The 27777-nt window shown below is 38.6% G+C and overlaps 1 protein-coding gene across 4 annotated transcripts; it reads right to left on the bottom strand.

Annotated features, from left to right (window-relative positions):
• Positions 1 to 17719: 17719 nt before the first annotated feature.
• Positions 17720 to 20120, bottom strand: LOC133310666 (uncharacterized). 4 transcript variants are annotated; one of them, XM_061511624.1, is made up of 5 exons: positions 19906 to 20120; positions 19561 to 19812; positions 19362 to 19412; positions 18757 to 18822; positions 17720 to 17923 (listed from the first exon to the last, which is right to left on the bottom strand). In XM_061511624.1, the coding sequence occupies exons 1-5, from the start codon at positions 19906 to 19908 to the stop codon at positions 17873 to 17875; spliced, it is 423 nt and encodes a 140-aa protein (XP_061367608.1). In that variant the 5' UTR covers positions 19909 to 20120; the 3' UTR covers positions 17720 to 17872. The 4 variants fall into 4 exon arrangements, 2 of the variants coding, with proteins under 2 accessions (XP_061367608.1, XP_061367609.1); XR_009751486.1 differs by having other exon boundaries at positions 19362 to 19405; positions 19561 to 20120; XM_061511625.1 differs by having other exon boundaries at positions 17720 to 18822; positions 19556 to 19812.
• Between the last annotated feature and the right edge of the window lie 7657 nt (positions 20121 to 27777).

The following is a 27777-nucleotide window of genomic DNA, read 5'->3' on the forward strand; positions in this document are numbered from 1 at the left end:
GCAACTAGTGGTGGCACAAGTACAAGGAGCTTACCAAGCAAAAAAGACCCTAATGGTAAAATATTTGGATAAAGTATGAATGTTATTAGCTGATTTTGAAAGTTTTAGAATGGAACACATCCCCAGGGAACAAAATTCCAGGACAGATATTTTATCCAAACTTGCCAGCACAAAGGGACCTGGAAATAATAGATCAGTCATCCAGCAAAGCGTCCCTAATCCTAGCATTGTAATAGCCGTAACTAAACGCCAAGCCTGCCGACATATGATCGAAGAGGATGAGATGCAACTAAACGATAAGGAAACTTGGATGAAACCAATTTGGAATTACCTGACTAGAGGAGCAACGACTCCCGAACCGTGTGCGGCGAGGAAACTAACGCGCAAGGCTTCGTTATATCCTATCATCAATAACCAGCTGTATAAAAAAGGATTCTGTTCCCCAATGCTTAAGTGTTTAGATCCTCAACAAGCTCAGTATGTCATCACTGAAGTACACGAGGGAATTGGTGGTTACCACATGGGAGGAAAATCTCTCTCCAGAAAGCTGCTTCGCGCAGGATATTTTTGGCCTACTATGGAAGAAGACTCTAAGCAACATCTGCGACATTGTATCAAATATCAAGAGCATGCAGATTTACACCACGCTCCTCCTGAAGAGTTATCTACACTCGTATCTCCGTGGCCATTTTACCAATGGGGTATGGATATCTTAGGACCATTTCCAATCACGAAAGGAGGATTAAGATGGTTAATAGTCGCGATTGATTATTTCATCAAATGGATTGAGGCAGAGGCTTTGGCCACAATATCAGGCAACAAAATTCGACGATTCTTCTATCGAAAAATCATATGCAGATTCGGTGTTCCTAATACCATTATAACTGATAATGGTACACAATTTGTGGACAAAAAATTCAATCAAATACTTTAGGATCTGCACATCAAACACAAATATACATCTGTTGAACATCTACAAACGAACGATTTGGAAGAAGCCGCAAATAGAGTCTTCAAAACGAGGACTGGAAAGAAGATTAGAAGCAGCTAAAGGAGAATGGCCGGAATAATTGGATTACGTATTATGGGGCTACCGAACCACCCCACATTCTACTACTAGGGAAACTCCATTTCGCATGGTTTATGGGAGTGAAGCAATGATCCCAGTTGAAATTGGAGAACCATCCTGGAGAAGGATGTACACAAATGAAGAAGGCAATTCGCAGGCATTACTGCATAATTTACATGCAATTGATGAAATGCGCAAAATTGTTCACGTCAAGAAGTCAACTTTGAAACAAGGATAGCAGCACGCTATAACTCAAAAGTTATTAAACGCAGTTTCAACATAGGAGAATTAGTCCTACGAAGAGCAGATATTAGAAATAAGAACGCACGACAAGGTAAACTGGCTGCAATTTGGGAAGGGCCATATCGTATCCAGAGTAAGTCTGAGAAAGGTGCATACGTCATTGAGACGTTATCTGAACTTACCATTCCACGAACATGGAAGGCAGACAAACTTAAAATCTTTTATAATTAAGTCTTTTCTTCGGATTAATATCTGTATTTCTTGTTCATTAAATAAAGATTGCTGATTTATACATGACTATTGTATCCATCGCGCATGTTCATTAAATACATGATTATCATATTCACCGCGCATAGCACACACTTCCTTCGTAGTACAAGGAGGAAGGTAAAACCTTAACTGGTTAAAACTTCCTCCAAGCTACAGCGCGATGACCAACAATGAAAGGAAGGTAAAACCTTAACTGGTTAAAACTTTCTCTAATGCGCGATGCGCGAAGAAGATAAAGGAAGATAATAAAACTTCCTCCAACAATGAAAGGAAGGTAAGACCTTAACTGGTTAAAACTTCCTCTAATGCACGATGCACGATGCACGATGAAGATAAAGGAAGATAATAAAACTTCCTCCAACAATGAAAGGAAGGTAAAACCTTAACTGGTTAAAACTTCCTCTAATGCGCGAAGCACGATGAAGATGAAAGGAAGGTAAAGCATTAACTGGTTAAAACTTTCTCCAAGAATGAAAGGAAGTTAAGGCTAAAACTTCCTCCAAGAATGAAAGGAAGGTAAAGTCTTAACTGGTTAAAACTTCCTCCAATGCGCGATGCATGATTAAGATAAAGGGAGATAATAAAACTTCCTCCAACAATGAAAGGGAGATAATAAAACTTCCTCCAACCATGAAAAGAAGCTAATAAAACTTCCTCCAACCAAGAAAGGGAAATAATGAAACTTCCTCCAAATAAGAAAGGGAGATAATGTAACTTCCTCCAATCATGAAAGGGAGATAATGTAACTTCCTCCAAATATGAAAGGAAGCTAATGAAACTTCCTCCAATTATGAAAGGAAGATAATAAAACTTCCTCCAATTATGAAAGGAAGATAATTAAACTTCCTCCAATTATGACAGGAAGAAGACTCACAACAAAGAAGAGAAGAATGACGTGGAGGGTAATAACCCTCAAAGGTTATCAACTTTCAAAGCAACCTCTTCAGATTGTGCCAAAAAGTCTTATGACGGTAAGGTACGCTGAAAGAATTTTTTTTAAATTAGATATTCATTTAGGGAAGGTATATCTTAAAAGAAAAGATGCACAATCATTCTATGAAACAATACATACATAGTATGTAGTCATAAAGCATCCTTATGAAGGAACAAGACAACTCATGTATTTCAAACATACTATGAAGCCATCGCGGCTTACACAACATCAGCAATTAGATTGTCAAACTACCATGTTAGCCATTGTTTGAAAAATATATGGGACAACTCCCTTACAAACCAAATCCTAAATAAAATTCAAATTGTCTGGATAGTGGATCTTGTGGAGATGGTTCTGGAATGGATGGCGTGATTGTATCAGTATCCATCGTGCTCACAAGATCCACCGGCACCTCTTGGTCTTTTTCATTCAAGGTCATTAATTGACCATTCTTAACATAGTAGAGGTAGTGGACATTGTCCAACTTGGCCATAGGATTGAAGAGACGGACTTGCTTTATGATTTTAGTATAGGTCCCTTCAGCTTCTTTTTCAAATAAATCTTGGAATTTCTTGACTTTACTGTTCAACTGCGCCTTCTCTTCCTCTCACGAATCCGCATTTCCTTACAATTCTAGGACACACTTGGTCAGATCAGTCTTCTCTTTCTTTAACTTTTTATCAGTGGTTTACAATTCTTTCAATTCCCGCTTTACCTTCGCCATCTCATCTTCCACCTTCTTCAGCTTCTCTTCAAAATCTGTACACTGAAGGAAAAGCTCACCCTTCAGGTCCACGATACGTTCCTTTAAGTAGCCAACAGACCCTGCTACATAGAAAATGTTACATCAGAATGATGGACACCATGTTTTAAAAACATACAAATACATATGGAAATCACTTACCAGGCACAGACATGATAAACTGGTTAGCCACACTTAACTTCCCAGCAGTTATCAACCATTTCTCCATTGGAATCTCTTCAATACGGGGACCTATCTCTCTACCCTTGGCGTACATGTCCTTATCAAAATCCCAATCTTCCCCAACATAGATTAATTCTGGGAACCCCACATCAGACTCGCCAAATTTTCTCTTCTGTCCCCTCGGGGAGTTTTCCACCTCTTTAGTTTCAGGGGTCGCGGCAGAAGGAGGACCTGGCGTCTTCAATCGTGCAACAACACCTTTGCTAGATTCAGCACCAGTGGCAGTAGCAGACATGGAGGGCACATTAGGAACAGAGGGGCGGGCATCTGCAGCACCTCGCATGGCCACTATCTTCTGTAGCCTACTCAAAGAAGCCGCCATTGAATTATCTACAACAAGTCAAAGAGTCCGCGTTAGAAATATACAACAAAGTGATAAAATAAATAAGCTAACACTACAACTAATAAAAGTCGAATTACCCAAAAAGGCTCGAATATCTTCATCAGTATATTCGTTCAAAATCGTGAAGGTACTTAAGTAACCCGAATCATCTGATGCTTCACGCGCGATGTTACATAAAGTAGTCACCGTGTGTTGTTCCAGATCACTCAAGTCATCAAAGTTGTAGCTCAATTTTCGACCCTCTAATGGTTTTTGGGTCCAGTATAATGGAAAAACAGGAGATTTGTCTTCTCTGTTCAAGAAAAATGGTTGGTAGTTTGCGGTGAGTAAAATCTTAAAGTAGTCAGTAGACCACTTGTGTACCTTCCTTTGATGGGAAGAACAGAACTTCCACTTATCCTTTCCTCTGAAAGAAACCCAGCTGGAATGTGGCCCCATAATGTTAAAAAGAAACAAAAAAGACTCTGGAGACGGAAACAAATTGTACGCCTGACACATCATCTCGCACACTCGTATAAAACCCCAGGCGTTGGACATCAATTGTGAAGGCGCCACGTTTATATGTGCCAGCAACCTACAAACAAATGAGGAGAACGAAAGACGAACTCCTAGTGATAGAAAAAAGTGGGCATACATCATTATGTAATGCCTAAAAGATCCCTCAGCGCGCGCTGAACAAACACGTTCATTTAGTGGGACGACATCTATCTCCCACTGGTCATCAAAAGCTCTGTCAGGGGTGATGTGGATGGCAACCTTCAATTGTGCCAATTCTTCTGGAGAGAAATATATTGAGGCAGTATCCAGAACAATATCCGCTACCCAGCTCAGGCACTTTTCATCCCAAAGATTATGCTTACACTTGACCGAGGATTCATTAGGACCAATTTGTAACGCTTTCTTCTTTGCCTCAGGATTAATTTGTAGAGCTTTTTCCTTTGTATCAGGATTTAGCTTTTGTTTTTTCTTGTCACCTGCACCGCGCCTTGCCATGATTTCCTTGATTTTAGATGAAACGAATTCTGATTCAGAAGAAGAAGAATCAGTAGAGGAAGATGAGTCAGAAGAAGAAGAGACAACAAATACAGATTTATAATTGTCAAAATTCCTTTTCTTAAAAGGATACCCCGCTGAGTATATCACGTTTAAGGGCAAAGGACTTGTACTTCTTTGACCAGGATGACCTAGCGCGATAGGAGATGAAGTATCGCGCGCAGAGGTTGAAGGGGAAGACTCTGGGTTTATGGTATTAACAAACCTATGACTACAATCAGAACTCGAAGCAGAGTCACTCGAAATCAAAATGGGACTAGTCATTTTAAAAGAAACTTTGGGAAAAAGATATGACCTTTGTTGAGAAAGAGCTTTTGAGCTATCGCGATTAGGTTTTCGCGAAGATGAACCAAATTCAAACTGTCGAACAGAAGGCGTACAGTTGTCATTTACAAATACTTTTTTCTAGGGAGCAGCACACTTGTCAGCAAGCCATGCTTCCCTGGTCCCAAAAGACCTCGACCTAGGCAACGACCTAGGCGGGGGACTGGAAGAACCAGATCGTTCGAATAATATAATAAAATGCACAAATTTGCAATTATCAGACATATCCCAGGCCCAAAGCAACAAATGAAAACAGATGAAGTAGTAAAAAACGAGCAAAAAAACTGGACAAAAGGCATACCTGAGATTTATACTTCAGTTGAACCAACAACGAACAGGACGTGTCAACACCGGAAGAGCAAAGGAAGCAAACGAAGGTAGAGGAAAGAATGATCTCTCGCAGTCAGAGTAAGTGTTTTCCCTCCAAACCAAATAACTCAGTGCAGATATGAAAACCTTTTTTCCAAACGGATACCTAAAAGGTTAAAAATGTGTTAAGTAAAACGAATTAAAGGGGAAACGTGAGAGGAAGGTAAAACATTTACACTTCAAAACAGCCCATGCTTGCCATTAAACACCCACGTAATTACAGTAGCATTTAATGTTGTTGACAGTTAAGTAACATTTAAGTGGCTAAGTCATGATGATTCGTCAAACATGGTTATTGCGGCAACAAACGATCGCGCCCAGAAGGTCTATCGCGCACAAAAACATGTATATACCTCACAGCTTTGCTACATATCAAAACCGCGAGCTAGGGGGCAACTGATCTGGATAAAATATAGTAGGCCCGCTAGAGGCCCAAAAATATACAAACGAAGCCCAATCTCACGAAGGCCCAGAGTTAGGCGCGATGGCCCCCATCGCGCATGAAACCGCCCTTTAGCATAACTTCAGAGGCAAGAAAGCTATCTCAAGAGCTAATACAAACTCACTGCGCCTTTGTATTAATAAACAGAGGATAGCACCAGCTTGCCGATACTCTATCAAAATAGCCTGGAATTAAGATATAATGCTATAGCCAAACCTGCAACTCATGAATGGCCAATCAAAGGCCATACCGCCTTCTGAAGGAGACATCAGAACCACTATATAAACAGAAGATATATGCCAGGTATGATCATCTAATTCATTAAGAATACACATGCACCTGCATTTGATACTGACTTAAGCATTGGAGTGTCATTGCAGGTACCCACCTCCAGTTTCAACCATCGCGCAAACAAAGGACTAGAGGCTTCACATCATCTTCAACAACCTTCAGCCCAAGAAGCAGAGCAACCTTATCACTTCAACCGTGTGTGATTAGGCCCAGTACACATTGGCCTGTCCATACTGTGTTTGGTCTGATCAACAAGTATTTGATTGATGCACGTACAACAGCTACAGAAATGTAAACCCTATATATATATATATATATATATGGGAATGATATATTTACCACCAAAATTTTTTACAACCTTTACAACTAATCTAATCACCATTGATTTCCGTCAATCTAACGGTTATAACTTATTGGAAATTATTGGATCACATTTATTAATTATTATTTTCAATAAATTATAACCGTTAGATTGATGGTAATCAACGGTGATTAGGTTGGTTGTAAATGTGGTAAACTTTTTTAGTGGTAAGTATATCCTGCCCCATATATATATATATATATATATATATATATATATATATATATATATATATATAAGTAGTCAATTATTTACCATATATTAGGGGTGTTCGTCAACCGATCCAAACCGATTCAAACCGCGGTGATCGAACTAAAAATTTGATTACTGAAAATCGAAAAACTAAAAACTGAAAACCCCCCGCATATTTTAATTGGATTGGATCGATTTTCAGTTTGGTTGGTGAAAATCGACCCAATCCAAACCGATCCAATGTATTATGTATTTATTATTTTTGAAAGATGATGACTTGGAATCTTGTTGTTTTGTAGACTTGAAATCTTGGATCTTATTGGTAGCTATTAGAATATTTGATTTACCTTTATATTTTTCTCTGCTTTTAGTTATAACCAATTAGTGGTGCTCTTTATTTTTTTCGGTTTTAGGCACATGGTTTGTTACTGCCAGCGTAGATTCCTCTGGCAGGGAGATAGACTGATATATATACAGTCCCCTTTGTACCTTTTTCTTTCAATGAGAATACAATGTGAATATTCAGATACAATATGTGATATCATTCTCTGCAACTAATATGGTATCAGTAGTTTTATACACCTTGTAGCCCTTGCCTTTTCCCATGGCACGTGGCAACAACCGTCCCCCACCCACTGACGCCTCTTCTGCTACTTCAGGAAAGCCCAATTCCATGGACGATTCCTCAAGTCCTTATTTCTTACACAGTAGTGATCATCTAGGATTAGTTTTGGTGGCTCACTCCCTTTCCGGTTCCAATTTCAATTCCTGGAACCGTGCTATGAATATTGCTTTAACAGCTAAAAATAAGATGATTTTTGTTTATGGTTCGCTCATTCGTCCCTCCCCCATTGACCTCTCATTTTCTTCTTGGAACAGATGTAATTCTATGGTGATTTCCTGGATTTTAAACTTTGTATCCAAGGAAATTGCTGATAGTGTTCTTTCTTTTTCAAATGCATATGAAATCTGGTCTGACTTGAAAACTCGTTTCTACCAAGCCAATGGTCCTAGAATTTTTCAACTGAAACAACAAATTTCTTCTCTCTGTCAGGGATCATTGGTTGTCAATAGTTATTATACAAAATTGAAATCCCTTTGGGATGAATTGCATGACTATGGTCCTCTTCCCCTTTGCTCCTGTGGTGCCCTTCGTCATATGACTGATCATCGTGAGCAGGACCATGTCATTCAATTCCTTATTGGCTTCAATGACTCTTTTTCTTCTTCGCGTGCCCAGATCCTCTTGATTGATCCCCTCCCACCTCTTGCCAAGGTTTTCTCATTGATTCTTCAGGAAGAACGCCAGAGACAACTGTCATTTTCCTTGCCTGTTGCTGCCATTCCGGAATCCCCTCTTTTAGGCTCGATTACCACCTCTGCTTCGGCTTCTCCGGCAGCCTCTGCGGTGGCTGCCACCCAACGCCGATCTAGACCATATTGTACCTATTGCCTTTTAGAAAGGGACTTGAAGGTCGTAGGCATGTGAGGATGAAAACAAAAATTTTCAAAGAGGAAACAGACATACCAATCAAGATACATACTCTAGGACAGAAAGATACCTTGTTCGTAACTCAAAACTCGAAGGTGATCAGTGTTAGGCTTGAAGGTTCAAACCCTCTAATGTTGATCCAAACCACCCTTTGTCAAGACGCAAGAACTCTTCTTGAAAATCCACCAACTCGAACACAACAAAGGAGCAAGCTAGGCGTCCCTTGTGAAGAGGTAGGAGGCTCGGTTTCAATATGTTTAGATGAGAGAATTTTCAGCAATAAAACTCACAAAAAGTGTCACACAAATTGTAGAAGAGAATGGCCTTTTATTTTCCAAAATCAAAGGAGAATATCACAAAAAAGGAAACACTTAAGGAGATGAAAGAGAAATAAATTTGAATCAGATTTTTCACCAAAAATCTGATCATGGAGCGCCCCTTTTGTGGAGGAAAGAGTGGAGTTATTGCAAATCAAATCTAGTCAACAAACTCCTATCCTATCCTCTTAAAAGTAAGTCTCCACCTAGTCAATATTCTGACCTAATAACCATTATATGATCAGCCATATTGTGCGCCTCAATTAGCCCAAAATAATTCCAAAAATATTGATTAGTTGCAATTCAAATTGAATCAACTAAATCAAATATTTCCACAACTAACCAAATCTGAATGTAGCTTGATTTGTTGATTAAATGACCATCATTAAGCCGCCAAATCAGCGCCCCAATCATCTTTGATGATGTCCAAAGATCTCCTCTTGATACTTGGGATTTGATCTCGACAAGATACTATCAAGATCTTATCCTTTCCTTTTGTTATGAAACTTTCTTTCATAGCCAATTCAAATTTGAACATTCTAATTTAAATTTTCAAATATTTAAATTCAAAATTAAAATTCATAATTTAAATTTTAAATTTAAACATTAGATAATTAATTTAACTAATTAAATTAATTAATAATGTCTTGGACCATCCAAGCCCATTACAACAATCTATGCGCCCTTTTCCCTCTAAGGTGGGCATCCAAACTTCTTCTTGGGCTAACAACCATTATTAGGCCCAAAACCTTTAATGCTATAATGTCAAGACAATAAGGTGTTAGTGTGTGACCCATTAGGCCCAACTTATCCACTGACATAAATGGGCTTGGGCTCAATAAGACCACAAACCATTTAATGACAACACAGAGCACTAGCAATGCTTTGTTGCCCCAGAGCTAGTTAGGTTAATGAGATGATGATCCTATTAAATGTATTTGGTTACCTTATGTATTTCCTTTCGTCTCGGTTACCTTCCCATTAAACCTAGGGTGAGGAGATGTATCAACCCTTGCGGTTTAGGGTAAGCTTTAATTCGAAATAAGGAATCTTCAATTTACTGACTCTAAAAGTAGATCATCTCATTATCTCTTTTACTATGCATAGATTCCCGAGTCCCGTAAATGTCATCCCAATTTCTCCGGATTATAGATATCCTAATCCCTCATAGAGATTTGACGAATTCCTTCAGCTTATCACCCTAGGCTTGTGTTCTTTCAGGACATGCCCAAAGGTATACCTATGAATCTCCATGTTTTAGGCAGACGAGGTATACAATCAAAATATACATCTAGAACATAGTCTAGGTGAAAAACTTCTGGTCTAAGGAAAGACATACCCAAATAATAAGAGGCTGCTCTAATGATATTATTTGTGAGATTTCCTCATAGAGCCTCTTTGTGGGTCTGTTCAGTGCGAGCTATATCCTTATAGGTCCACTCACGACTTTAGCTAAGACATCTCCCTATCTGTAGCTCATGAGGTCTTTACCTTGTATCTGAATACAAGTAGATAAGCCGTGCTAGTCTTACCCGAGATTACTGATCCCCATTTTCAGTGTCTCTAGACTAGGAACATAAAATTATGAATAAACATCCGGTATCCTTAAATCCTCATGATCCTGATCTCATCAGAGATACTCAAGAGATACCTATTCTATTCCAAGGGGTTTATCCAGTTACTCATATATAAACAATGATATTGAGACAAAATATGAAGCAGGATAAAGAGTGCTTATGATTTATTTGCGACAATATAAAAGGTACACAAATGTCCTAATCTAATCAAAAGATTGTCTCTAGGACATCCATATACTAACATTGCCATCTCTCTGGACATACCCGTGAGAAGTGTTTCAAGTTACACGGGTATCCTCCAGGCTATAAACCCAGAGTCCCAAGACCCAATTTCTCTTATAACCCAGCCCAGACCCATTATGTGCATGTGGGCTCTTCAGTCCCTAATTCCCCTGGTCTTCATTCTCCTTCGCACATCCACTCTCACCAAATCCCTAATTCCCAATTTTCATCTTCTGACCCTCCCCTGACCTTTACACCTACCCAGTACAATCAGTTGCTATCGCTCATCCACCAGGGTTCTGCACTGTCTCCTCCATCTCCAGCTCCTTCCGCCGTCGAGACCTCTGCTTCAGTAGCCAGCTTCGGTGGTAAGCACCTACTTTCCTTCCCTCCTTCTTGCTGGATACTAGACACTGGTGCTACGCACCATGTGTGTGTTAAACTTGATCTCTTTACTTCTTCCTCTCCCTCTGATTCTATTGTTTCTTTTCCAAATGGATCTTCTGATATTGTCTCATCTGTTGGTTCGGTTACACTTTCTGATTCTCTTACTCTCCTTAACGTTCTCTATGTTCCTTCCTTTTTCTTCAACCTCTTATCCATTGGTGCTCTGACTCGTGATTCACCAGTGATTGCTAATTTCTCTTCTTCATTTTGTTTTCTCCAGGACCGAGTTTCATCACGGATGATTGGGATTGCTAGACGTCATGGTAATCTCTATCTCTTAGATAGTACCAATATTTTTCCCCATACCATCGTCCCCAATCCCCTCTGTAATTCATTTGCTGTTACAGATGCCACTTTATGGCATTCTAGGCTCGGACATCTATCAATTTCTGTTTTCAATTCTATGAAAAATAATTTGGGTTTTTCAAAAAATTTACACACTGAGCATCATTGCTCTGTCTGCCCTTTAGCTAAACAGAAGCGTCTTCTATTCATTTTGGGTCCCAAACTTTCTGCCTCTCCTTTTGACCTTGTCCACTGTGACATATGGGGGCCCTTTCATACCCCTTATGTTGAGGGTTCTCGCTATTTTCTAACCTTAGTTGATGATTCAACAAGGTTCACCTGAACCTATTTCTTGCGCAATAGATCTGATTTTTTTGAGGTTTTTCCAGCATTCTATTCACTTGTTCATACTCAGTATAAGGTTCCTATTAAAGCCTTTCGTTGTGACAATGCTCCAAAATTTAATCTCTCCTCTTTTTTTGTCTCTAAGGGCATTCAATTGTTCCATTCTTGTGTCGAACGTCCTCAGCAGAACTCTGTGGTTGAGCGGAAGCATCAACACCTTCTAAATGTAGCCCGTGCTCTCCATTTTCAGTCCAAAATTGCTCTCCAATATTGGCAAGATTGTGTCCTTACCGCTGTTTATTTGATTAATATGACTCCTTCTCCTTTGCTTCATTCTAAAATCCCTTTTGAATTACTCTGCCATAAGCCCCCTTCCTTTTCTCACCTTCGAGTTTTTGGGTGTTTATGTTACAGTTCTACACTTCCAAAATCTCGCCACAAATTTTCTCCACGTGCATTGCCAGCTGTGTTTCTTGGTTATCCTATAGGTTATAAAGGTTATAAGCTACTAGATTTACAATCCAACATAACCTTTATATCACGTGATGTAGTCTTTTTTGAGCACATTTTCCCTTTTACTATTAATTGTCCTTCATCCTTCTTCTCAACTGAATTCTCTCAATTACCTTCCCCTGCTTCTTCTGAACCTACACCTACTCCTATTTCCACTAGACCTCAACGGACCAAACAACACCTTTCCCACCTTAGTGACTATGTTTCTTCTTCCTCAACATCACACCCCTTATCTAATTTTATTTCATCCAACAGACTCTCACCTTCCTATGCTACTTTTGTCAATTCCATTTCATCTCATTTTGAGCCCACTACTTATTCACAAGCTTCCCAACTACCAGAATGGCAGGCAGCCATGGACAATGAACATCTACTCTTGAACACAACTATACATGGTCTGTTGTTTCTCTTCCTCCTGGCAAACAGGTTGTGTGTAACACCCCGTGTATACCCGGTTTTTTAACATGTCATCGTATTAAGCCATGCTTAATTAAAATTGCGGAATATCTTTTTTTCTTTTCAATTATGACGTCCTTATCCTTACCAAGTTGAATTACTTAATTCATTTCAAAACATTGCCTGTATGTAAATTGCAAAAGACAACTAACTGAAATACCTCAATATAAAATTAACATCAATATGTCTCTAGTCACGGAACTACAATACGTAGAGCAGACAACCCTGATAGTTTATACAACTCAAGCTATCCAGTACTAACATCAAAGCGGCATGGACAAACCCTATGCTCGCCAAATAAGGCAACACATCCAACAAGAGTCTCAACTCAATAGTCATAAAAGACAGAAAACATAAACAACATCCAAATCCAGTCATGTTAGCATACATCATAAATATATCAACTAAGCTCCGGCCTCCTGCCGCTAGAAGCATTAGCCCCCAAGTTACCTGAACCTGAAATAAGCGTCCCCAAACGTGGGGTGAGATCTCTAAACAACAAATCTCAGTAAGACAAGGGATCCTCAAGGATCTTCCACCCCAAGCTCACTTACATGTGCAATATAAGTTCTAAAAGCAGTAATTCAATATAAGTTCCAAAACTATGCAGTGCAACAGATATCCATGCCATGTGTGTATAACTATTCTACTGGCCAGAGAAATGCAGGAATACGTCTATTACCCACAAGTATAGTACAAGGAACATCGCTTGCACCTCACCCACAGCCTCACCATCTTGTATGTCCCCACATACTCAGGCTTACCGTATAGTTGGAACACCACATGCATATTATAAAGGCACTCACATAAACAGCTCAATAGCATTTCAATATCAAAGTATGAAAACACATCATGCATATAACCATCCCCCCATGGGACATGGTGGAACCAACAATGGCTAAACCGAGGACACGAAAGCTTACCTTGTAAGCTAGCTATCCAAATCAAGAGTCCACACAAGCTCAAGGCCCACAAACAGCACAATCACAATCTGTTTAAGCAATAATTAATCATCAAAAATCATTACTCAAGATTACACTAGGTGATTAAGGCTTTCTTACTCATTTTAACTCATTTCATGCTGTTTTTGCAGGAAGTATTCGAATACTCCACGAGTAGTATTCAACTACTCCAGCTCTCCAGAAAGTATTCGATTACTTTCATTTAAGTATTCGAATACTAACAAGTATCCGAATACTTTTTCCCCCAGTATCCGAATACCACAATATTCGAATACCAAACCTTACTATATTCGAATACTTTCCAGTATTCGAATACTTCTTCAAAGATATCCGAATACTTTTCTTCCTAGAAAAGTATTCCAATACTCCTGCAAGGAGTATTCGACTACCAGTTTAAAAATACATTTGCAACTCTTTAGAAAATACTCTAAGATTTTAATATGTTAAACTAGACATCTCAAGCTTTCCAACGACATATTTTATGTCTCAATCGGAGTTGTATAACTCCGGTTATGATTTTTGCAAAGTTCCTACAACAACTAAATTTCCAACAATAGGGTCGAGACTTCAAACATAAACTGAGAGCAATCCACTTATCCAATGGATCTGAAAAATTTACAGGGTTGTATCCCTATGTGTTAGCTTCACATAGGTCCAAACCTCACTCAATTTAGAGCTCTGTAGCTCAAGATATCGCAATTTTACTAAACTAGGTCGCTGTTGTCTCGCGAAGTATTCGATTACTGCATTTTTCCAGGAAGTATTCGAATACTGCCCGAAAAGTATTCGAATACTTCTTCGACAGAATGCAGAAAACTTAGTTTTAAAGGTATAATTGACCTCCAATGATCCAAACTCGATCTGGAGTCCAAGAACTCCTTAAACAGATGTTTATTAACATGCTTATGACTCAGAAACACATTCCTTTATTCAATTGATCAAAGTTTTACTTTTTAACCGATTAAACAAGCTTAAAATCATCAAAAGACAAAGAGGTGATATACCTTTAAGCTCCAAAAATCCAAAAATGAGACACCATAAGGGTCCTTAACACAGCACCAAAGTTCTGCCACTTCCCAAATACGAAATGCACTACAAGCTAGGACCTTTCACCATCAAAATGGCTCCTTGAAGCCTCCAAAGACAAGTAGGTGGCTTCCTCCAAGAGAACCACCAACTCAGCCCCCACAACCTCTCAAATTCAGAAGCTACACTCAGAAATGGAGCACCTTTCAATCTCTCAAGGCTTTAGCACACTAAAATATGAAGCCTTTATGAAGAAATCAAGAGTAAAGGTACTTTCTTGAAGGTTTTCTATGGAGAAGAAGGCTAAGGGAAGGTGAAGGAGAGGGTGGTAGCCAAATGTATCAAAAACCTCTACGTAGGCACATCAAAATCTGACCTAGGTTATTGTGCAAGTGGCTATATATAGAGCACTTAAGTTTAATCACACAGTAATAGCACTAATAGCTACGCTTAGAATTTAAATTCCAAACTTAGGATTCTGAACCTACTCATTTTTCTAGGATTTATCATATTTTTAGTTTATTTTTCGCAGCACCTTTCCGGTACGCGCTTTTCCATAGACAGTATCAGTTCTGGCACCAGTTCTCATTATTTTGACCTAAAACTTGTTTTACTAGTCCTATATAATATTCTAGGAATATTCATGCACTTATTATAATTTTCTGGGATACTTCATCGGTACGCATTTATACCGAGTAGCAGAACCGGTATCTGCACTTTTCGTCAGAAAAGCGACTTTCAGCATTATTACTCACTTACTATAATTATTAAAGCCTCATAATAATTATTAGGGTCAATTATGGAATTATGTCCTAATTTCTCTTAATCAATTAATTAACTTCCTTAATTAACGGTGCGGGTTCTTACATTGTGGGTTGTAGATGGGTCTATAAAGTAAAATACAATTCAGATGGCACTCTTGAGCGTTATAAAGATCATTTAGTTGCTAAGGGTTTCAATCAACAAGAAGGAATTGATTTCCTAGAAACCTTTTCCCTTGTTGCTAGAATAACTACTGCGCGTGTTCTCTTTGCTTTGGCAGCCGTTCATAACTGGTCCCTCACTCAGTTAGATATCAACAATGCTTTCTTGCATGGTGACTTGCTTGAGGAGGTTTACATGCACCTCCCTCCAGGTTATTTCTCTAAAATCCCTCACCTTCCTCCTAATGCTGTTTGTCGTCTTCACAAATCACTCTATGGTCTTCGTCAAGCCTCACGTCAATGGTTTGACAAGTTTTCTTCCACCCTCTCTGGTCTTGGTTTTCTGCAATCACAATCTGATTCTTCTCTTTTTGTCCGTTATTCTTCCACTATTTTCATTGCTATTTTTCTTTATGTGGATGACATAGTCATTGCTTCAAATAATTCTGAAGAGGTACAACAACTTACACAAGTGTTACACAACAAATTTAAATTAAAAAATCTTGGTGCTTTAAAATATTTTCTTGGCCTTGAAGTGGCTCGCAGTAAGTTGGGTATTTCTATCTGTCAAAGACACTATGCTCTGGAAATTTTAAAAGACTCTGGAAATTTGGGATGCAAACCGAGAACAACTCCCATGGATGCTGGTCTTAAACTTTCTGCTAATTCTGGTGATCTCATTTATGATCTTTCCTCATACAGACGTCTCATTGGCCGCTTGATTTACCTTTTTATTTTTCTCTGTTTTTAGTTATAACCAATTAGTGGTGCTCTTTATTTTTTTCGATTTTAGGCACATGGTTTGTTACTGCCAGCGTGGATTCCTCTGGCAGTGAGATAGACTGATATATATACAGTGCCCTTTGTACCTTTTTCAACCTATCTTGTTTTTGTTTTTATTGTCTATTAATCTATTTTAACTCTTCATTAGTTTTAAGACTTGTTTTATTTTGAGACATGAATTTTTCAGTGGTTTGTAACTTTGAATTGCTTTATTTTGATATAGCTAGTGATTTCTATGGTTAAAATTTTAGACTTTTCGAAAAATCAAAAACTAATCCAATCCAAATAGAATAAAATTGTATTGGATTAGATTGGATTTAAAAAAAAAATCCAAACCAAATGGATGATTATATGATCAAACCGAAGGGATTAGATTAGATAATTTTTGCTTCAAAACCGATCTAATCCAAACCGCGAACACCCCTACCATATATATAGGTGATAACATTATATGTGAGAATCATAACCACACAAAAGGTGAAAACATTAAATGTATGGAATCATAACTATACAAAAGATGAAAATATTAAATATAGGAAATTTTAATCATACACCTGTCATTGTTGGACGTCAAGCGACTGAAGAAATAATTTTATATATATATATATATAGGGAAAAATATTTCTGCAGTTAATGCAGATAAGTTATCTGCATTTATTCTCAAAACGAAGTCGTTTTGGTATTGAAATCTTAAAAAATTATAAATACAAAGACTATTATAACCCTGAAATAAATTAAAATTACAAAAATATCATGATTTCAGCCCCAAAACGATGTCGTATTGGGCTTACTGCAGATTTCAGCCCCAAAATGTGAACCCATATATATATATATATATATAGGGCTTATCGTTTCTCAAGCTGGTTGAGATAACTTTATCTTCGACTACTAAATCATAACTGTACAAAATGGTGATAAAGAAAGAGAGAGAAAATGGAAATCATAACCATTCAAAGGTGAATCAATTAACATAAAGAAATAAATAAACAAAACGACGTAGTTTTAGGGTAACCAGAGATAAATATATCTCAAGCAGCTTGAGAAGTATTTTTCTCATATATATATAGTGTGACACCCTCCCCTGTAAGCATCCAAGGGAGATGTCTGCTAAGCGGATTAGAGTCGTACGTCATTGAATTAATTTCTAAAACTGTATTGTTACGTCACAAAATAAGTTTTTGTATAAAAGTCTGGTTGTACGAAATAAAACAGTGTGAAACTTGGCAAAATACATTGCTTGCTGAAATAATAATTTTCCTGAAAAACCTGTCTGTCTTGCAAAAATCATAATAAATCGAGCTTTCAGAATTTTGGCATGCAGTTTATATAATCTGAAACTAGACATCTGGGGCTTTACGTGCATATAAATTATGTCTCAATCGGAGATCTGTAGCCCCAGAAACAGAACTCGCAAGGTGCTCGCTAAATCAGTTTACAAATCAACATTGAAAATGTTCATGAATTGTTTTTGCAAAATCTAACTAGAATCTCAAAAATTACAAGCTGACCATAAAAATCTTATAAACAACAATTTAAATCACTCTTCCAACAGTAGTCCATATTCCCAAAATATTACATCAATATACAATCGTCAGCCAACATCCAAAAGACATAGCAGACAACAACAGAAATTTCCAAACAGCAGCAGTCAACAGCAATTATCCAAAATAACCAAATCATCATATGCTTCTACGGCTCCCTGCAATTTATAAAAATTGAGCCCCAAAAGGGGTGCGAAAAATCCCAGTCGTGTGATAGTAAAACCAGTATTGCCACAATACCAGTCTAGGTACAAAATTCTAAAACAGTCGCATCAACATTTAAATTCAGAACAGATGCTAAAACAAAATCAGAATGCGTGTATAACGCCAGAGTACTAATCAGAGTGCGTATATAATGCCAGAATACTAATCAGAGTGCGTATATAACGCCAGAATAATGTACGTTCATAGCACTGTAGTGCTCGTACTACTAACTAACACAGTGGATATTCCATTTGGCCCATCAGAGGGGAATTCCAACTGCGACCTATGCGAACTGAGCCACGGTTCCTTCTCCCTAGTACCTGAGGGATGCCTACATGATGCGTGCTCAAACATATGCTTACTTTTATCAAATACTTCGGTTTCCAAACTTGAATGCATAAATATGCTGTATGCTATGATATGTTTTGCTTTGCACACACGTGATCAAATGAAATTTTATGATGTTCATGAGCATGACTAAATATCAGAATCAGAGAGTCATAGTTTACAGAATATGGCAACATAAATTCGAAGCATATGTAATTCCAAGGCAGAATTTCTAACAGTTCATAATCCAGATCAAGTTATCTTTTCCAAGACAGAATTTCCAACAGTTCATAATCCAATCAGTTATCATTTCCAAGACAGAATTTCCAACATGTGAAGTCCAGGGACAGATCACAAATAATATTTAACAGAAAACAAATCCAAAGGCACATGTGAGCAACAATTCAAAATTCCATACGCTAACTAATAGTCACAATAGGTCTCACCATCAAACACTTACCTTGTGTGCCCAAATATTAATCAAACAGCACCAGAATAGTCCACGTTCTCTAGGGGTTTTGCGCACCTAGCATTCCATTACACCAAATCAAAATTTCATATAATTTCTCCTATAATTCACAAATGGTTTCTATGCCTCTCAACACTTGGGTTTAAACGGTTTTCATGCTTCTTATAATAGAATTAATTTTCTGTTTTCATGTTAATTTTACCAATTTGTTTACAGGGTAAAATCCAAGGTCTCCTACCCATGCAAATTCGGTTAGTAGGACCATCAACAAGGTGTTTAATTTTTTTTTTATTTACATAACTTTCTCCACAAATCCTAGTAGTGCGCTAATAAAGTCTTTGACACATGCTGCCCATCTGGATTTACACATGCAAGGCTAGATCATCACTACAGTCCAAATGCATCGTCCCAACGCATAACAAGGAGTTATTTTCCAAACTCCCAAGTCGGATTTCTTTATGCTCGCAGCACCAAGCCCAAGGCTTTACGGCTGAACCGAAACAGAGAGGGGAATGACAAAACAGAAATTTATCTTCCTAGCGTACACATGCAGTCCGAATAGAAAGGGGATAAGGGAAAGTGGTTTTCGTGGGTACCTCTTTGACTGCACACCGAGTCCACCCGCGAACAAGGAGTGGCCCTTCACCCTCCAATGTTCCAAGAAGTAAAAATCCAATTGCATGCAATGGTAAACAGATCCAAATCAAGACCGAGATGGTTGCATGCAGAGGGAAAAAAACCCAGTCAGGACCGATCCAAGTTGTACAAAACAGGAAAACAAGTGAATTACCTCACCTCCTTGAAGGTTGGTCTTCGGCCAACAATGAATAAAGTGAAGAATGAGCTTCTGTTGCAGCTCCTTAATTGCTGCCGCTCGACCGAAGCAAGGAAGGAATAGGGGAATGTGCTTAGGTGTTTTTGCTCTCTTCCCATGGGTTCACGGTTTGGAGAAGATGATGGAAAATGGGATGCAAGCATGGTTCTCCTTTGAGTTCTTCCGTGAGGCTTGCGGCTGAGAAGGGGGGATGAGAGAAGTGAAGTGCGATTCTGAATCAAAGAAGAACAGTCAGTTTCTTGGGTTGTTCCCTTGTCATGCGCATGAATAGAAAGAAACTAAGGTGAATTGATTGTGTCTTTAACCATTGACCAGGATCCGATTTATTTTCTCCCCTTTATCATGCTCACACGGCTGAGGTGGGAAGATAGGAAGGGAATGTGCAGTTTAAGTGTTTTCTTTTCTTCCTAGGTACGCACGGTTTGTGGGGAAAGGTGAGTAGTTGGGTTTAGTTCTGGATGGAGAGAAGGGATTAGTGTTGTTGCTCTTAAGAATGCGTATAGGAATGGGAGCTAGGGAGAGATACTAGTTTGCTTCTTGTCCACTAAAAGACACGCCTGCTGATTTCTAGGATTAGTCCAAGGATAAGGATTATTCAAAGATCAAGTGTAGGAAATTTTGGCTGATTTGGGTCTTCCTCAAGGTTACTTGGGCCGTAGCCCATTGAAGACAATTTTGTTCCAGATTCATCTCCTAACGTCACTATTTCATGTAATATTTTACTAACTATTATTTCGAGTATCCACTAGCTAATAACTAGGGTTATAGTAGGTTGTAATTAAAATTAATTCTACACTAATTACATATAAGATTCGAATTTAAGACATGCCTCCACATTACTACTTGCAATTTATATAAGTATATATATATATATATATATATAAAGTGCGGTTTATTTATCACACCAAAACTATGAACATTTGTTTATTTTGAAATGAATCATTAAAATCAATTTATATGACATGACCTAATAAAATAATAAATTTTGTTTTCTTTTTCCAGAAAAATCAGTTCATTTTTAATATATTTAAAGGGAAATATTAAAAAAAAGGGTGAAAAGGAATTTTTTTTTCCCTTTCTAGCAAAAGAAAGCACTGAGTTCGGTGCTCACAGCACACTAAAGTTTTTCTCATGTTTTGGATAATAAGGTGCAATTTTTTATTCTTGTATTAACCAAAACACACTATCGTTTGGTCTGTTTAAATGAGTTTGCTTTTCTGGTTGTTTAAACACTGTCGTTTTACTTGAGTAAAAAATGGTGCATTTTTTGTTAAGTTTCTAAACTATGATACTAGTGTTAAAGCCTTTCTCACATGACTGTTTTTACACAATACATTTTACAATTTTTTCTCTCTTTATATTCAAAAGCGTTCTTTAGCTCTGCTAGAGTTTTATTGAAAACCAATTTTCGGTGTGCACCAACCGTGTTCTTGAGTGATTTTCTTCTAGTTTCCCTTGTGTGTTCCTCTGTTACTATGTATGAACCATTTCCTTTGATGTCATGGTAGATCTTGGACGACTAAAGGAGGTGGTGCTAAGGTGCATCATTGCGAGACTATTGTAGCTTTGTTTTTCAACAATCTCTGCTAGGTTTTACTGGGTAGTGTTATTCTTTTCTATTGCTTTGGTTTTTCTGTAAAATTAAGTCTCTATCTAGTGTTCTTGGGAGGTTAGGATTTCTGATGTGCATGTAATTTTGGGGCTTTTATGTTTCTTGTTTAATTGGTACTTGGTTTGTGTACCTGCTACAATTTATATCTTGTTTTTCTTATTAGTGCAATTGGCCAGTGAAATTTAACCCTTTTACCCCTTCAATGTAGGAAACTAGCTCATTACTAGTTCCTAAACAAAGTAAAGTTCTTCGTGTACTTCTTTTAATTTTGTTCTACAATATATAATGTTGAGTTCTTGAGTTGTTAAAATGCATCAGAAATCCATAGCTTATTAAAATAATATATGAGTTCAAATGGAGATTGTAACACCACCTGTCGACCCGGTGTATTAACATTACATATGGTATTAAGCACAATATTATTAATTAATAAAGTGAAAACTATAATATAAATGTCATAGTTACACTTATGTAAATATGTGAACTAACTTTTTTTTCTTCCTTATGCATTGCAATATACTTTGCTTACTTCATACTTAAAACATTTATGCTTTTTCTTAAACATCTCACATTCTAAATAATTCATACATTCAATCATTTACTTCACATCCACAAGACTTTAGGCTTTACAAAGCCATAAGCAATGATTAATCACTTTAAGACACTATGTTATGTAGGGTTAGTTATACTAATCACCCTACATAACATTTATCAAGGCACCACAACTCACTAGAAATGGATTTATGTCTTCCAAAATGTTAGAAACGATTTAAATCATGATGGAAGAGATTATATAACTCCCTTAGGGACTCCTATCCTTAGAACATCACTTAATATCACAATATAGTCCAAGAGTCTTTCATTGAAGAACAATCAAAAGAAAAAGATTCAATTGTCAAACTAGACACTGAATAGTTAGTCCTTACCATTTTCAGAACTGATATTATCTCGGTTCACTATTAATTCTTATTTTTTACTATGATAAACTAGACATCTCAAGATTACTAATGACATATTACAAGCCTCAATTGGATTTGTATAACTCGAGATACGTTTGTCACAAGCCAACTGCTTCAAACCAGACAAGAAACTGGGATCACTGCTCAAAAAATTCTAAAATTTGGAGACAACCCATAAAACTCAAAAACTGGAAATGAGTCATAACCTATAAAATTCTCATATTCTAGGACTTGAAATTAGACATCCTAAAGTTTAATTTGATATGTTACACATCCGATTTGGTTAAGAATTGAAAAAGTTATGGACGTTTGATGGTCCTCAAAAGTTGAGGCTCATTAAGTGTAAATTGTTCCACAAAACCCATGTTTGGTTATAAATCACTCCCTTCAACCTTCTTCTCTCCATATAGAGAAACTGTTTTGAATAGTGGAGCAGAGCAATACCGAAAGTGGGAATTAAGGTAGACCTGGAGCAATTTTAACATTATCCTTTTCACATATGACTATTGGGTTAGTTTGCTTTGTTCAGGACACCTAAGGCCCATCAGAAGGAACCACAAAATGAAGAGAGAAGAAGGAGTGTTGCGCAGAAAAGAAAAGAAAAACCTGCTGTAGTACAACAACAGTCAAAGGAAGCAATGGGAAGCCGCCACGTCAGCCACAACAGAGAAGGTGGAGGTGCTACCTCTGCTACAGTACGAAAGCAAAGGAGCTGAGCAATAAAAAGCAGCCACGTCAGCTGCAGCAGAAGGAGTGGAGGTGCCTCCCTGAATCCGATACTCCTACTCACAAAGGGAGCCAAAAGCAAGGGGGATCATCTCCATTTAAGGCCAAGCTGGCAAAAAGCAAAGCTACCATTGGAGAGGATTTAAACAAAGCACAACCCTTGATGAAAGGAACAATGGAGATCAAATGAAGAACCCTATAAAAGGAACAAGCAATCCTCATGAAAGAAAAATCAGCGCCCATCCTAGGACTCGTTATTCTTCTTTGTTTTTTTTCTTTTTTGTAAAAATGCTCACTAGGAGCTAACTCCCTCTAAGTAGGTGAGGGTTCCATAGAAGTAATCCCTTTTGTCTTAGGATAACTTTGTAAGGAACACATATTTTATAAAGGAATTTTGAGTTGCTCTTTGGTTTAATTTATTGATTTTGTGAAACCCTTTGGGCTGACAACCTCATCCCGGGACCACTCGGTTGATGAAACACTGACAAAGGCATGTGGAGCATTATCAAGATCTTGGGGTAGTTTATCCTGAAGAAAGGAGGGAGAAACACCTGGAATGGGGAGCACTGCCATGTGAATCCATGCTCTTTTGAGAAGGCAGCATGGTTTCCTTGCATATAACTCCAAGTACTATGGAGTAATGTGGAGAGTAAGGCCTTACCCTCTGCTTACCTATAGCAAAACAAGGGAAGGAGCAAAATCCACTTGTAAACTATGCTACCAAGCAGGGTTAACCAAAGGGATGAAAACATGGAACCCGTAACACCTACTTGACTTTTTCTGAAATTAATCTTAACTCAAATTTCTATCACAACCTTTCCCTCACGATAACTGAACTGTGTTTTAGCAGCTGATGCTCTTACTTTCATTTCGTTGACTGCTCTTGAAGTTACTTGAATTGATGCCTTTTTATTCGATGACCGTGCTAAGTCATTCACTGCTCTCATCTGGTTCAGAATGGTTAACATTGTTTAACTAGCTGCCCAGAGATTGCTCTTTGTGAAGCTTAGCTGAGAATAATACTTTCTTTTATTGCTCCATTTTACAAATTAAGTTTCCTTTAGCGCTTCTTACTTCACAACTGCTCCCTGAGGACGATAAATCTGGGGCTACAATACCCTATATTGCTTGACACGTACGCTTGCGTATAGTTGAAGAGGGTTGCTCTTAGTCAGAGTAGATTACTTCTGTTGGCAATCCTGACTATTACTCTGCACTCTTGCTCTCTGAAAAGATATTCCCGAGCAGCTTTCGGTTCGACCAAGCAATTGGCGTCGTTGCCGGGGATCATTTGGCAAGAAATGGCGTTTTTAAGGAAACATTTTTGTTGTTTAAATTGCAGTCTTTTTGTTTTGATAGACCTCCTCCATTTGTATGAGCACAGAACCTACAGAACTTGGACTAGAAATAGTACTTTTTGATCCAGAACCCAAGAGAACCTTCAGAAATAGAAGAAGAATTCAAAGGTTGAGAAACATTACAATGGAGGAGGTTGTAAACAATGATAAAAATGGAAATCATAATCATGAGCCTGAACAAGGACCGAATGAAGGAAGAGGGCCATCATTGAATGATATGGCTGCTCCCTTCAAAAATGGTCTAGAACGAGGGTATGTTCCCCCTCCCTTGAATATCCCGAACTTTGAAATAAAACCTGCAATGTTCCAAATGATTATGAACGCTGGTCAGTTCCATGGACTGCCCATGGAAGACCCTCACAGTCATTTGGACAAGTTCACTGAGATAGTTGATAATTTCAAAGTTCACGGTATTTCGGAAGAAAACATGCGGATGCGGCTTTTTCCATTTTCCTTAGCTGGAAAAGCCAAAGAATGGAGGAGAACATTGCCCCCAAACTCCATCACCAGTTGGGAGCAATTGGCGGAACAGTTTGTTACCCTATTTTTCTCCCAAGCAAAACAAGCCCAAGTGAGGGCTGATATAGCTTCCTTTCAAATGTATGATGGAGAAAGTCTGTATGAAGCGTGGGAACGCTTTAAAGAGTTGATACGAATTTTCCCGAATCATGGAGTTTCTGATTGGGGCATCATTCACACGTTCTATCATGGCTTAACCCCACCATTGAAAGCAACTGTTGATGCAGCTGCAGGGGGAGATCTTTTGGATTTTACTTATCCAGAAACCTACCAGTTGTTGGAAAAACTTTCAAAAAAACATATTTCATGGCCTACCTCACGACACAGTGCTCCTAAGAAAGCAGGAGTTCTTGAGCTAAGCTCAGCTGATGCTCTTTCAGCACAAATGGCTTCGCTCCAGAACACTATAAAAAACTGGAAGCCCATGGAACAGAAAAAACCAACTGAGCATCTTCTCTTGACTCAATCAAGTTAGAGTTGCCCCACTTGTGGAGGTCCTCATGAATATGAGGACTGTAACAATCTAGCTGCTGTATGCTATGCAGGAGGGTATGACAACAACAACAGGAGCAATGACAACTATCAAGGGAACAATAACCGAGGCTGGAGGAATCAGAATAATGCCGGAGGTAGTGGAGGAAACTACCAGAACCGACCCCCGTATCCCAGGCAGAACCAACAAAACTGGGATAAGGGTGAAGGGAAGTCTCAGTCCTTTGAGACTTCTGTCAAGGAGTACATGAATCAGAACAGCGCAGCCATGCGAAACCTAGAAACCCAAATTGGTCAGCTGGCTGGAGCACTCAAGCAGAGGCAACCAGGGACACTCCCTAGTGACACAGAAAAGCTGTCTCAGAATAACCAGGAGCATTGTAATGCTATAAGCCTACGAGATGGAAAGACTTTACCACCCCCAGATTTAGTGGCACGACCTCGGAAGCGCGAACCAGCAAAACAGCCCATAGGAAAGGAAGCTGAAGAAGCCACTGACCCTTCACACCTTGAAGCTCAAACATGACCAGAAGAGAAGGTCCAGAGCAATGAGTCTGCTGAAATCAAATCGGATGACGCAACACCTGTAGCAGACCTTAGAGCAACAAAAGTCAGTGAACCAGTTTCAGTACCAACCTATGTTCCCCCATGCAAGAGAAGGAGTGAACCGATTGAGCCTCCTTTTCCACAGAGGTTGAAAAAGCAACACGAGGATAAGCAGTTTAGCCAGTTTCTCGACTTGATGAAACAAATTCACATAAACATTCCTCTAGTAGAAGCTCTGGAGCAAATGCATTCGTATGCAAAATTTATGAAGGACATTTTGTCAAAAAGAAGAAAGATTGAAGAGTTTGAGACCGTAGCTCTCTCTCAACAATCGTGCAAGTACCTGACTAAAATTCCTCCCAAAGTAAAGGATCCTGGTATATTCACCATCCCGTATACAGTTGGGAAGAACTATCTTGGTCGGGCACTTTGTGATCTGGGCTCAAGTGTAAATCTAATGTCAGCTTCCATCTTCAAGCAGCTTGACATAGGAGCAGCAAGACCAACCACAGTCACTCTTCAACTTGCAGACCGATCTATAGCCAAGCCAGAAGGAAAAATTGAAAATGTCCTTGTCCAAGTAGACAAGTTCATTCTACCAGCTGACTTCATCATCCTAGATTTTGAAGCAGATCAAGAAGTTCCAATAATTCTGGGCAGACCATTCCTGGCTACCGGTGATGCTATCATAAATGTCAGAAATGGTGAACTTTCCATGAGTGTAAACGGAGAAGAAGTGAAGTTTAATGTCATGAAAGCAATAAAATTTGATGAAGATAACACTGAGGAATGCTCTAGCATTTCGATCCTTGACTCGGTCATAAGAGAAGAACAGCAGGAGCATTTGCAGCCAGAGATAGGCATGAAGGACTTTGAAGAGCTGGAAGAATACCTTGCATCCATCAGTTTCCACCAACCCCAGGGAAGGAAAGAAAGGGTCTTTGAATCCTTAAACCGATCAGAGCAGGAGCAAAGACCGAAACTGCCTTCAGTAGAGCAACCACCTACATTGGAGTTAAAACCCTTACCTGAACACCTGAAATACACTTATTTGGGTAAAAACAACACTCTCCCTGTGATTATTTCTTCTTTGCTAACCCATGAACAGGAACTTCAACTCACACAAAAGCTCAAAGATTACAAAGGAGCAATCGGCTGGACCATGGCTGACATAAAAGGAATTAGCCCAACAATTTGCATGCACAAGATTTTGCTCCAAGACCCTGACAGCTCATCTGTGGAGCATCAAAGGAGGCTGAATCCCAATATGAAGGAGGTGGTAAGAAAAGAAATCATCAAATGGCTTGATGCAGGTATAATCTATCCCATCTCAGATAGTAAATGGGTTGCTCCTGTACAATACATTTCAAAAAAAGGGTGGCATTACTGTAGTTAAAAATGACAAACAAGAGTTAGTAGCCACCAAAAAGATAACTGGGTGGAGGATTTGTCAAGACTATAGGAAATTAAATAATGCTACCCGAAAGGATCATTTCCCCCTTCCTTTTATTGACCAAATGCTGGATCATCTAGCTGGGAAAGAATTCTTTTGTTTCATAGATGGGTATTCGGGATACAACCAAATCCCGGTTGCTCCTGAAGACCAACACAAAACCACTTTTACGTGCCCCTTTGGGACGTTTGCATTCAGAAGAATGCCTTTTGGGCTATGTAATGCCCCTGCAACTTTTCAAAGATGTATGTTTGCTTTGTTTACTGATTTGGTAGGAGAAATAGTAGAAATTTTCATGGATGATTTTTCTGTCATTGGTTGCTCTTTTCCTACTTGCCTTAATAACCTTGAACATGTATTGAAAAGATGTGTCAAGAGCAATTTAGTGCTGAATTGGGAAAAATGCCACTTCATGGTAAGAGAAGGCATTGTGCTAGGACACAAAATCTCAAGCAAGGGCCTCGAGGTGGACAAGGCTAAGGTGGAAGCAATTGAGAAGCTACCTCCCCCTA

Source organism: Gastrolobium bilobum, unplaced genomic scaffold (assembly GCF_033153095.1).
Source record: "Gastrolobium bilobum isolate Gb01-03AN ecotype WA unplaced genomic scaffold, APGP_CSIRO_Gbil_v1 utg107765, whole genome shotgun sequence".
In the NCBI taxonomy this organism is placed as follows: Eukaryota; Viridiplantae; Streptophyta; class Magnoliopsida; order Fabales; family Fabaceae; genus Gastrolobium; species Gastrolobium bilobum.

What these genes read in the sequence shown, in the direction of transcription:
- LOC133310666 (XM_061511624.1), bottom strand. An exon ending in CTCGGTGTGCAGTCAAAGAG is followed by an intron (nt 18,823 to 19,361) that starts GTACCCACGAAA and finishes ATGGAATGCTAG; the next exon opens with GTGCGCAAAACCCCTAGAGA. An exon ending in TTAATATTTGGGCACACAAG is followed by an intron (nt 17,924 to 18,756) that starts GTAAGTGTTTGA and finishes TATAAATTGCAG; the next exon opens with GGAGCCGTAGAAGCATATGA.